Genomic DNA, 13941 nt, shown 5'->3' with positions numbered 1-13941 from the left:
TAATGTGTTAAGCGTATCAGGGAGCATGTAACCCCTTGTTCTTTGTCCATATACATTTTTGTATTTCGGCAAATTGTAAGTCGGTAAGTACGACAAACTACGCAAATTAGAAGGTCTCCTTTTTTGTTCTAAATCATGAATGAGGTATGCGTCTTTAATTTGGTAGAGTATTTATTACTTATTTGACAGTAACGTTGTTTCGGACGAGTATCGAACGGAGAACGGGAATAGACCGTTTGAGTTGAAGGTAACTCGTGTGATTAGAATTAAATGATGTGAACAGAGTGTCCATCGTACCGATGCGACTTTTACATATTGCTAGGCATCGGTCTTCTGCGCCCACGCATTTCTCACCGTGCCTCTAACGAGATTTGTTGCCGCATCCGTATTCATTACGCGGATTGTGCCGAGATAAGGTGTGAAACTAATACGGCGCCATGTTACCTCCCCACTATTGTTAACTAAGCTTTATTGAAGAGGATGCCTGTTACGTGCTACCTACACGCTACCGAATAGCTTTCGAAATTATTACCCCTTTGTCTTCATAGAGCGACATGACAAATTATATTCGGAAAAACCTTTTGAAATAATGTTTAATTTTATTCTCGAGACTATTGTGATGTATTCCTAAAATAACCGTAAAATATACAATAAAAATGGAAATACATTAAGAACCCAGTGGAGGTTAATCGAGCAAAATAGCTGGACTTGTGTCGAATATTTTTTCATGCAATTAATTTTCCCACCCTTCCTCAGCGCAAAATTAATAACATAAATAACACAAGCGAAACTACAATCACAGATACCACCACCAAAAATATACCCGTCACATATTTCGCTCGACTCTCGGCCGAAGAATAGATAAATTTAATTCCATTTTTATTATCATGGATTTCCGCAAAGTAACGCCTGAATCTTACTATTAGCATCTGGATAAACGCCTGTGCAAAACTTGTTGGCGTGTTGGTAGCATAACGAGATTCTCGAGCGCCTAGGAAACTTCGCCATCCGTCACCGCTATGCAATAAAAATAAACTAAACACCAAGGGAGCGTATGGACTGGCAGAAGGCAATCGGCCCCATTCGCACCGCTTGATCGACTGCAGGCCCCACTTGGGAGTACACGTCGTGTTTATGGGTCGACCAGGAAATCGCGATGTTAATACACCAACAGTTTATTTTCATAGTTTCCCGAAGCTTTAGTGCGTGGGGTTTACGCACGAGCCATTCTAATTTAGATCTCCATTGATGAATGACGAATCAAAGCCGCCCTGTCGATAATCGTGCTCGCGAGCACCTTAAAGGAATAACTAACTGATTCCACCGCTGCTGTAACTGGAACGCCGGTGTGTGGCAACAAAATTAAAGTATGTATTTTAAATTTACCAAATTCGTTTAAAGTCAATCAGAACCAGGGGCTGACAGACGTATAATTTGAGTATTTACTGGTAGACTGCAATTTTGAGCGCGGTGTTATTAATTATAATTGTTGCGTGGTGGTCCCACGTCCGCTCAAACCGCTCAAACGTCCGCTTTTTGGCGTTATTGCGGCAGTCACCGCCGCCGTCGACGTCGGCTATCCAATTTTGTAACTCAAATTGTGTGTACACTGAGAGCTACTTTAATAACGATATAATTTTCTTTATAGGTTTAAGTTGATACATAATTTCGCCGTTAGCATGAACTGTTTACTCAAGGTCCATTATTACAAATTATTAGTCGTCTGAAATCGTACAATAAATTACGTCTTTATTGGAGGAAATTTTAATTAAAAATAACATTACACAGCCTTACGTTTACTTAAAAGTGAAACAACGATTTTTTGATAAGTACCTGTAATCTTTATTTTTATAATATATTGTAATGTTATAACCGCAGTGTTTCGCATAAATTCATTTACGTTACGACGTCACGATTACATTACGAACTGCCGAATATCTCGCCCGCGGTCATTTAATATTACAACTTAATTTAAACGAATGCATTCGTAATTTTAAATAAATGTCCACGTTGGTAATGAGTTTGGTCCGACATAGCGACCTCTCGCTGCTACCGACAACGGCGATGTCTCAATTCACAAAGACGGCTTTTAACTGTCCCAACAAATTTATCGCAATGGAATATTTTGTGACGAGAATATTCATCAAATATGGGATGAAATGTGACGGATTTGACCAAAATATATCTAATATCACGAGAGCCCGTGGAACCACCGACTTGAGACGAACATGAAACGATCTCGAATAAAATAAAAGTATGATTTGTGAGAGTCATTTCTTTGTTTCATACGTTATATTATTCACACTGCCTGTACGTAATTTTCCTTGGTGCATTAAACATTACGATATAGCATGTTGAAAGTCGTACGTTTTAGTCACGGGAAAATACGGGACCCTAATGTGTAATTCTATTGTCATTTCATCTTATATTTACTCATTTGTTTTGCTCTGTTGCCCCACCTAATGTGAGTATTACAAACCTCATCAAGCTAGCTGAATTTCTGTGTACACTTTGCTAAACTACCTGTATCTATAACGACGCCAATTATTTTATCATCAGTTCTACAAGGTTGTTAAATTTTATGAAGTCATTAATTTGTTACCATTGAATAAATGTAAACAAAAAACGAACAGTAATTGTTTAAGTTTGAAAAGATAATCTCTCCTAATAACACCACCAACGTAATGTGTGATAATGACATACATCGGTGGTGTTATGGAAATCGGAAATAACGACGGTACCACAAACACCCAGACCCGACTCAATACAGAAAAGTAAGTTTCAACATTGACCCGGCTGGGGATCGAACCCGGGACCTCAGAAATGGCGACTCCATGAAAACCAGTGTGCAAGCCACTCGACGAGGACGAGGTCGTCAAAAATATCGGAAAATATATAATAATTAGATAATGAAAAGGAATAAAATTCAAGTATTGCCAATATTTCTTGAAAGTTAAAGTATATACCTGTCAATAAAGAATTATTATTATTATTAAAAAAGTCAATCAAGTTCAAAGCACTAACCCTTTTATTTTATACTGTACGCTCAAATTATAGTTAAGAAGAAATCGATTATCGTGTTTCTTTAACCAGTATCTATCGCGTCGAAATCATAGTTAAAGGGGCAAAAAAATTTACCAGTCATGGTTACCTATTGGCTGACTGGGATTAGCACTAGGACTTGTCCAATCGAAGCGATGTTTGTAACTCGAGCGATATTAAAGCTTTGATCGAAACGAATTATCTCATAACACTACTTGACATTGTCAAAGCATCTACAACCATTGTGGTCGACCGAGTTCCGTCAATCGGTTTCCATTGATGTGTTTTTTTTATTTAGCACACAGCGATACACACACGTTTGTTTTGTTTATATGTGTAAAAAGTTTGAACACTATTTGCTGCATTTATTATTTATATATTGGAACTTGGGACGTAGGATTTTCGCTAGGTGTGCTTAATTGATAGATAATGTATTGTATAAACTAGACTGTCTCATTTTTACTGAAATCCAAATTCCAATTTTAACCATAAATATTTACAACATCGCATTAGGTCACGTAATTAAATATAAATATTGTTTTTCTTCAAACAGGCAAGTTAACAGCTGGAGTCAGAGATGGGCAGTGAGTTAAAACCCAATCATCCCGCCCGGGTTTTAATTAGATTTTAACATTTCTGCCCAAAGTTGCGGGTGGAAACGACGAATACGGAATTTGGTGAAATTCCGTACTTATTACGAATTTCGATTGTATTTTAGACGAGTTGTGAATTCTCATAAGGATTACAATTTGATTTAAGTACATATGATTTAACGTTTTTTTTTTGTATCGATTTATTTCAATGTTTTTCAAGCAAATCCATTCAATAGAAAGCCAAATCGAATCGTCTAGATCAGAAAACAATAAACATTTTATAATAATATCATTAAATTTGAACAAAACTCGATTTATAATTACAACAAATATTTAGTTGCAAGTAGTTTAATGTTTATTTCATAGTTTTTGCTCTCCATTTCGGACGTTAATGGGTTTTAACCCAATTTAAAAAGTCAAAAGTCAAATCATCTTTATTTCATAGGTAAGCAAATTACACGGGAAATCGTCATATTGATTAAACTCTACTGCTCATTCATAAGGCAGAAATACCCCTGAGAAGAATGACCAAGAAACTCGGTGTTGCCCAAATATACATTTGAATACATTTATCATTTACAATAGTTATTTTAAACATCTTGATCGAAAATACCTGCAAGAGCTAAACGGATCACTACCATGGATTTTTGTCATCCAAGTGCGCAGAAGTTGTATAATAAGCTTAATAACCTTTAGAAAAAAGTTTCTATTTCACTATAGAATAATAATATTTAAACCGTTAACAAAGCGCCGGGTTAAAACACGGGCGCTTGTCCATCTCTGACTGGAATGCATATAAATACTAAAGAATTACGTGTCAGACAACCATACCGATTGCCTGGACTCGAACTTGAGAATTCTCTGTACTGTGAGTACCTACTAGAGCAAAAGAATTCAGTTTCAGGCACTTCGGAGAACACCCAGACCAGAACCAATTTAGAAAAGTGAATTTCCCAATTTGGTCCTACATGAATTGAACCCGAGACTTCCTCATCCAACGCCAACATTATAAACCATAGGGCCACCGAGGTCGTCAAATTATAGACAAACATTCAAGTAATCAGTTACAATAACGGAAAGTAAATATATTAGAGTAAAGAACAGGGCGGAGAAGATAGAGAGAGCCATTACAAAATGGACGCGGGCACCAAAAGGGGCTTCTGAAATGAGCAGCCTAATTAAATTCTATGTAAAAGCAGTAAAAACTTTGTAAGACTTTCAAAATTTACGGGTTAAGTCCAAATTGTATTACACAGTAAATGTTGTTTGCGTTTTGTTTTCAACGTAAGCGTCACGCACAAAATTTTATTATAAAAAAAGCTAAAAGTAATTTCCGAAATTGAAAAAATGTAATTTAATTTAAACGAAAATCAAATCACAACTTAGTACGCATGAGTGCACATCGCACCTCCAGAGAAACAGTAACTTAACATTTACAAAAATTACAGAAAATGAGTTGAAAGTTAACGTTTTTGTTTTTAAAGCTACTTTGTACATACTTAATATGAAGGAGTTTTGTATGGGAAAATTAATCTGTTTTCGTGTATAAATTTCATTGTTAAATCATTTTGACATTTTTTGCAGAGAAGTAAATCTTTCACCGTAGGTGCGGCTTGACTTGACTGTGCACAAATATTGTGTAAGTATGCAAACAAACTAAGACAATCGGCGATTACCGGCCGGCCGGCTTAAAGCACGCGACCGCGGCGCTACCCTGCGTTATAAATAAATACGAATGTCTCCCCGATTCAGAGGATTTATCTCTTATGTCTCGCATCGTATCTGATTCGCTTCAAGCAACCGTTGTATTTAAAATATTATTGAGACTTGAAACAACAACAATTGTATGTATTATATTGTATGATTGTATGTTTACGCTTTTTATATTATCTGCCGCGCCTAAATCTTATAGAATTCACCGCTATAATCGCGTGTTTTGTGTAAGAGGGAGCAGGTTTTGCTTCTTAACTTCGTACTTAGATGACGTTTCGGCTCGTTGACCCTGAAGTTCGCTAAATTTCTCAAACAACCGCAACGACCTTGCATTGTTACGTTCCAGGCTCTCTTTTGGTTAGAATAAATACTATCGATTTGGTAAAAGGCTGTAAGTAAGCCAGGCTTTATACTTCTGCATAAACCATGGAGTTTTATTGCCTCTAACTGAAGGCTAGAATTTAATTTTGAAGGAATACCGCTTTTACTTCGATAAGTATCTTTAGAAAGTTTTCGAAGATTTACGCAACAGTCGGAAAGTTTTCGTGGATTTGCAAGAAATATCGTCGGCATGCTAAAATGCTTTAAGGCTGTAACTCTGGTCCATTAATGTAAAGTAACTGCAAATTAAAGATAACGAAGTCAGGCGGGGATTTGCTTATGAGTGTAGTTTACAACGTGAGCCAATCTTTACGAGTATGGTTCGTAGCCACAGCTAAATTAACGGGGCTAAACAAAGTTCAGAATAAATTGCAGGGTTACCGCGACGAAGCTCATCACTCTAAAAGCCTTGCGAAGTGCTTAAGTCAGCAAAGGCTTTTACTTCAATCGCTAAAATAAAGAATTTCTGTTGGGAGTTCATAAATATTATTACTCTTCGAGGTAAACATTGTTAAAATCATTATAGAGCTTGTACAAATGGTATCTATACTATACCACCATCACCGGAAAGTTAACACCCATATCTAGATTCAGTGTGAAGGCTGTAAGTGGGGCTCGATCAGCATACTGCCGCCTAGACCGGTCGCGGTTAATCGAAACGCGGGAGCCAACGCTCCCGGAAACTGGGTGACACTTAAAATATCGAACCATCTACCGGAAGAGATACTGAACTTACTCCTGAAAATTTAGTCCGAAAACCTTCCTGAAAATGTAACTTCTCCCTTAGACGGTTGAACAAAGATTTTTCTCAACAAATTTTGATAAATTGTTCTTAGATTCTCACTCTAAAGTAGGCCAAAGTGTAATGAATATTGTAAATTGCACTCGTCAACACGGCCACTCCCCTGGGTTAACTTGTTATATAATTCGACATGTCATATTGAATGCGTCGTCGATCAGGAGGACTGCAACGCGTGCCCCGTAACGGGTTTGCTATCGGCAACACCGCGAACTGAGACCGCTGGAATGCTGTTACATGTTAATAATACGTTTAATAACTATTGACGCGTGAGCAGATTTACCTAGAATCTTGCGTAAATAACACTTTAAAAGGTATAAACGCTCGTTTCAACATAGCTTACCTAATCAATATACTAACAAAACCATACTGCCTCTATAGTTTAAAATACGACTTATATCATTTCTTTCTATTGACTAGCATGATGTTTTTACTACCATAACTTTCATATATTTTTTGAAGAAATCTTTCATGGGTTCCTCACAAGGTGGCCGTTTAAACCCAATACAAAGATCTCTGACTCAATCTGTAGCTCAGTTGGAAGAGCGGTAGCCCCGGTTTGGCAAATAGTCACTGGTTCGAGTTCAGTCGAACGCAAGGAATTTTTCTTTGTGTTTGTTCGGTCGTCGAATCAATAATAATAAAACATGTAATATAAATCACAAAACTCACATATAATAAATAAAAAAAATACGTAATTCACTAATGCCACACACGGACGATGGTAATCAAGTAAGAAAATTAATAAAAATTAATTTCGTTGTTTGAATTACAAAATTGCGCAGACAATTTCACAATTAATTTAGCCAAAATAATTTAATTGCCGTGAATTTTGATTGCATACCAGTTTGGGAGACGGTGGAAAGATTTTATCAATTTAATTAATAATAAACTTACGGTTTCCGGCGACCGCCATGATAAGAATATTAAAGGAATCAGATAATTAAGCGAAAATTATTTTACAGCTCGAGTATTTTTCAATATTTTATTTTTTTCTTTTATCAGTTTGCGTAAGGCACTGCGTAACTTTTTTTCATTACTACAAAAAATGTTCCCATAGTGTTACGATGGAAAGCTCTTCTAATGAAATTTATTATTTACCTCCTTGGATTTTTTGCTTTTATCTAAGGATACTCCTTCCCCTATTACCATCAAGGCATAGCTCCCCGCAAAAAGTATTGTATCTCTACTATGAGTTCACCGCATCGCTTGTCGCTAGCGACAGAGATACATTTGTATAAAAACACTAGTTCTTATTGTAGTCGCTAGGAGCGCTTTATAATTCACCACTCTGAATTGTAAAATATTTGACGATCTCGCCAACGACTGCCAACACTGTAAACGCATTATGAGGGTATAGTGTTCAGTTCGGTAGAACATATCAAAGTGCCATAGTCTATCAGGATAGATAGATGATTCACACGTTTCTCACACAAAAACCGTACGTTTTTTTATTATAGGTAAGTTGGCAGTAGTTCCATGGACCAACTCTTTCACAAAGAACTCTACTGCTACGTCACTATGTAACTACTCTATTTCTTTAATGTGGGGCATATGTGGAGTAATGTTTTTTTTTCTAAACTGTGGTCAAATATGCTAACCTACAACCACAGAAAACGCTAATTTAGCGAGGTGTTCAAGCTTGCGTGAAACCGATAATTATTTATTTAAATAGTCGGTCAAACCTTTGATTAACGCGGCGAATAATGTTATAATACGCGCTTTAGCGGCGGTACAGCGCGCTCGCCGCGGGCGACGATCCAGACAGTGCAAGCACATTCCACGACCAGCTTTAGTATATTTGTCTGAATCACAGTTTCCATTTCTGATTATCTTCACTCTAGTTGCATTATGGATACTTTAACTTACAGTAAGACAGAAATATTGACAGTAAAGTATTGCTTAATGTTCTTCTGCTTTACCCCAGCGGGATTTTTAAAATAACGCGTTCAGAAGATTTCTTGAGTTATGGAATTTACAGAATTTGTTGTCCCATTGTGCTCATAATGTACCTAAATATGTCGTACTGCAGCCCTAACCTTATTACAATCTGAAACCATCATAATATCCTATGTTTTACGATGGGAAAATGAACAACAGGAGAAACGCGACTTGACACCAGTGTCAATGTCATTTGACCCTCGAGTTTGAGAGGCAAGTCGTGGATGCGCGATTTTACATGTTTATTTGCTGTCTGGGTGAATACCTCAGCTGTCGTGTCAGTGTATTGAACCAAATAAGCATTTGCACTCGAGGTATGGTACATGAATAAAGACATGTCTCTCTCAAGACATCACGTCAAATATTTGACAATTTTTGTCGTATTTTGTGTTGTAGCGCTCCTGGCGATTACTATTTATAGTTTTTAAACTTAAATTTCAATACAAATAATTTACAAAACTAATTTAGATTTACATAAAAGATAAATTTCTAACTAAAATTCGTATCAGGATGTTGATACAACTTGTGCACCGGCTGTGAAACATGAAATCATTGAAACCCTGTCATGAGAATTGCACTCTTTTTGTATGTTCCAGAATTTTCCCATTCGTATGATAGGTATTATAAAAGTAAGTATTCATGGAGCGATTTTACTCATGAAACTGAATCACTCTTTCGAATAATTATTGGTGCAAAGGTCAACCAAACACAAAGGAAGTTCGTTCGATCCAACTGGACTCGACCCAGCGTCTGTCCACTCCGCAACGAGCACATAGAGAAATTTGTAAGATCCGGATCCACTGACTCAATCTTAGTCGGCAAGAGCGGTAGCCACGATTAGGCAACAGACGCGGGTTCGTGATCAGTCGGATCGAGGGAATTTTTCTTTGTGTTTGTAGATAACAACAAAAATGGAGTATTTTCACAAAAACCAAATTACTAACATGGCAGTAAAAACATCATGATATTCAATAAAAACAAAAAGTTGCAAGTTTTTCGACGCCACGTGTAATTTACGAGAAGTTTTTTCAACTCTTACCTATACAATTTTTTTGTTTGAATAGCTACGTACGAGGAGATAAATCCTCAGTCAGCCGTGACAATGGAACCTTTAAAAGACTCGAAACGATGGTTTGTTTGAAGAAACAAATATACACGATTTAGATCCGAAAACAAATAAATGTATAATATATAGTTTCATTTCCAATGTGTAGCAATCGCGAAAAGCTGAGAACTCGATAATCCTCTGTTTTAAGTATAGTAATAAAGAGGAACGAAGAATCTTTTCCTCTCTGTACGTAAAATAGACACTATAGGCTCTATCAATTTCAGGTTTATTTCTTAAGTATTTGTTTGCTTATGTGTATAATATATAACTAAGGTCAGTATCATTATTTATTTATATAGTTAGAAAACGAGATTATGCTCGACTTTTCTTTGTTTAAAGCACAGAACAATAAATGCAGAAGTGCTAAGAGAGCGTGACTCGCACACTACAAACACTACAAACACTACAAAATCTTGGTATTGATTGGTCGTAATTTCAAATTTAAAAAGAAATAACAAATTCTGGGTTGTTAATATAATTTAAACCTTAGTCTGTTGGCATGTCGTTGCAAGTTCAATACCATTAATAACTTTACTATTATTGCAAGTTACGACGTTTTGATATTATATTGCAATTTCAGCCAATGTGTGGTGCCATCTCGCAGGTAATTACTGAACGACGACCAATTGTAGTTAAGTCATCCTATTTAATTATAATAAATTTTCAATTTTCTGTTTATCGAATTTTTTTTGTTACAAGAACCGAAAATAAACCATATACCTGCAATATGACCGTTTCTTTTTTGGAGAACTAAGTAAACACCTCGAATTCGTCGTTGTTCAGCTATTGACCTCTAGATAGCAGCACATTGATTGAACTTTCAACGATATGCCAACATGGTAAAGTTAAAATTATATTAATAGCCCAGAATTAGATACTACGGCCAATCATTATCAAAATTTCATAGTGTTTCAAATTATGAATGCGTGAATTTCTTTATGTTCCGTGGTTTAAAGTGTTTTCATAATATTAATATATATATAATATTAATATATGTTCTTTTTATCTTAATAATCTACAGTTGTAGTATAAATAGGCTTGACTTTGTGCAAAAACCTACTTATTTTCCTCGAAGAATGCTTTAACGGCCTATCATTGGTCTAAGCCTCATAGTAGGTACGTGAACAAAATATTTATAATTTATTACCTACAGTTCTCATACATATTCAATGCCCAGTTAAATTTTACAGGTCTTCATTGTATCACAAAGTCGTAAAATGAGACACATAATGCTGACTGACGAATTCACTTACAACTATCTACAGAAACGACTTGTTGGGCTATATTTATTTCTAGCTTTCCTTCGGTTATTTCTATTTCATACAGCTTATAATCATGAGTAATACGAGGCAATTTTACCTTTTTTTTTTATAATATCAAGTGACGGGACGAACAAGTCGTGCGCCTGGTGGTAAGATACACGCCTGTCCATAACAGTTGCACCTCCACTCAGAGCTTTAATTCGCAAAGATCTGAGGGGCACTGCCACTGGGCCCGTCACCCTGAGACATAAGTTGACAAGTCCCATGTGCCTGTAATTTCACCAGCATCCTTATCCTTCATAATTGAAACGCTCACATTACTGCTTGGCGGCAGAATAGGTAAGGTGGCAGTACTTCCCTGGGTGAACTCTTTCACAAGGAGCTCTACTGCTGCTTAACTTGTGTTATACATTGTAAATTTATATAATACCTTTCGGTCTTATATAGGTATTTGCGAAATTGAACAAGTCCTAAAGTCAACAGTTCGGGGTTAAAATAAGAACAAGTCGTAACGTCAACAGTTCAGGGTTAAAAATAGATAAAAAATATAGGAAACCGATGTGTAAACTTCAAAACAAAATCTTTTTTTTCATATTTACCCTCAATTTAGAGCCTCCAGGCGAAGTCGAATGGCTGTTGCTGCTGCTGCTCCCCAGCCTCCCGTTATGATACATTTCACAAACAACTTTATAAATTCACTTTTAAAGCGAAGTGACACTACACATTGTCTTTAGTTCAGCTTTCTTCACTTAGAACCATTAGCGAGGTTCTTGCACACATTGTACCCAATGTCCGAAATCTTCATCTATCATTTACTGACTCGTAACACTTTGTGTCATCTTTTGTATGCGCAATTTCTACGAAAAGGAAACACTAACTTTGTGGGCTATGGACGAAAATCAATTGAAAGAAACAAAGGCAACATAGCCGTTGACGGTGTGATTCATGTTACGTTTATTTGACATTTAATTTTCTCTTTCTTTCATTTCTAAGCTCTACAAAAATCTTAGAGGATTCCATAGTCTAAAATAAAAATTTACTTAAAGACACTTTGCAACATACATCGCCTTCATTTTACTGATGGTAGAGTTCTGTGTAGTCCCATTTAACCATCCTGAATAGATACTTATATAGGCATAAAACAGGAAACAAGATCTTAACATAAAAATACTTCTGTGGTACCTCATGTGTGACATGATATAGTGAAATATTTTTTGGTAATCTCCTTATGTGTTGAGCCAACATATTACGAGTGTAAAGTTACCACCTGTATGTTGAGCAATAGCATACGTGACTTTGCAAGGTAGTTTTAACGATAAGCCAAAACGTAGCAGAATTATCGTTCGTATCGTCATCGCCGCGAAATCGCTCTGTTTTTATTCGATAAACCTTGAGCATTCTCTTTTGATGAATTGCATAGTGGAAGCCTGGCGATCACAGGATTAGCCAGGTGTGCAAAGAAACAAAAGTATTATTGAAATTAGGTTGTGTAACTCCGAAATTGGTTTTAGTCAAAGTACTTACCTTGACCTTAAATCGTTTTTTGTCATTATCTTTATTTGATAAGTAAGCACGATTAACCTGAAAATACATATCTAAGATAGAAAATTTCAAATAGTCTTTGAAATAAAAATCTTTCAATATCATAATACCAATAAAATAATACCAAAACTCACCATTATAATAAATTCGAGTACCAAAAACAAAGCACAGTTATTACGAAATGTAATACCTAGGTAAGGTATGTACGATTGAGATGAGTTAGCCCACGCTATATATAGGGTAATAAAATTTTATTAGTATCTCTTAGTAGCACCCATGTCCTTTCAAGGTGTTGCCGGCTTTGCTATCCATGTTTGGTTCAAAGTTACTAATAGTTCTATAACTCAGATTTAATGTACTTATACAGGAACATTTGCAGAAATTTCGCGAGGGCGTTAGAACACAGATATTGCCCACTTGGTTCTATTTAAACAACGAGTGGAATCGTTACTTTATAAGGAACTTGTACCAAATGATTGTTTACTTTTGCGAATGCGTATTTGCGAATCCGAATTTTCGCGTGCGCGTGGGCCGGGCAGCGCGCGCGGCGGCACTGGTCGCGCTCGCAGAGTGTGCCCGCGCCGCGTGCGTTGCACCTGACCGGCCCGCGGCCCGCTCCCGCCGGCCGAGGCCCGCCGGCAGCTTCCAAGTACAGCGTGAGATGAAATCCCGACACAGTCGCATGCCAGCACGCTCGTACTCACGTTACTTTTCAGTACTATCAATGAACTCCCCGTGCACCTTACATTGAATGTAATTACTTACGTCAAACGTTTTCTAACAAAGAAATGCACATGAAACGTTTCAGGAATTATATTTTGTAGAACTGTTAAAGAAAATTTTCTTCAGAGGCTATTGTTTTGTAATATTTTATTAGTTCATATTGTAGGCTATTACTTCCTGAACCAATGTAAGTCTATGCTAACTTAGTTTAAGTTCTCTGGCATCTTTCTAAGACAAAGGAAGCAAGAGGCATAAAGACAAGAAAGCCAAACTCGCGAATTTTTATTCAAATTGAAGTGTATTCGATCTGTGCTCAGTTTCGTGGAGCGAGGTTTCCCGGTAATCAGCGATACAGCGTCAGCGCTTCATTTGAATGTACTCCCGCACACTGCGTTCCTCTCTACCTGCCCCGCAAAGGAGTGCTACTGCGGCCGGTTCTATAGATATAAAAGCCCAACTTGCAACCTCCTTTACTATTAATTAAAGATAGAAGCGCATCTGCATTACATTATATTCATTTATATTATGACTTAGGAATCTACGTATTTACGTAGACATAACAGATCGTCCAAGATTCAAGCTTTCAGCTTGTTTGTCGATTACTATGTGGGAGTGTCTCTGAGTAGGTGATGCAACTACGTTAACGGTAAACCTACAGCATGGTTGTTATTGTGACATTAATAACCGTTGCTTTATTGATTGGAAACGGTAACAAAATCTATCGATCTTAATCAAAAATAAGATTCTTTATATATATCGTTACACGTATGAAAAGTTGCACATTTCGTACCGGCGGCGGCGCGGGAAGCTAGTGGCGACAGCTTGAAATATTAGGCT

At 36.7% G+C, this 13941-nt stretch overlaps 1 protein-coding gene across 7 annotated transcripts in view; it reads right to left on the bottom strand.

Moving 5' to 3' along the window:
* Positions 1-13941, bottom strand: part of LOC113237168 (tensin) — a 136230-nt gene that overhangs the window by 79870 nt on the left and 42419 nt on the right. For 2 of the 7 annotated variants that reach the window (XM_026473518.1, XM_026473535.1), the window contains exons 1-2: positions 12516-12952; positions 11439-11725 (exon numbers count right to left, since the gene is read on the bottom strand). The exons of 4 other annotated variants lie outside the window; for them this stretch is intronic. In XM_026473518.1, coding sequence (XP_026329303.1) covers positions 11439-11513 — 75 coding nt within the window. In that variant the 5' untranslated portion in view covers positions 11514-11725; positions 12516-12952. Of the gene's footprint in view, positions 1-11438; positions 11726-12515; positions 12953-13941 lie in introns of those variants that run through there. One more of the 7 variants, XM_026473526.1, reaches the window with a different exon arrangement.

Source organism: Hyposmocoma kahamanoa, unplaced genomic scaffold (genome assembly GCF_003589595.1).
Source record: "Hyposmocoma kahamanoa isolate Upper Pololo Valley unplaced genomic scaffold, ASM358959v1 102, whole genome shotgun sequence".
NCBI lineage: Eukaryota > Metazoa > Arthropoda > Insecta > Lepidoptera > Cosmopterigidae > Hyposmocoma > Hyposmocoma kahamanoa.
Note: the sequence above shows the minus strand (reverse complement) of the source record. Positions and strands in the feature narration are given on the sequence as shown.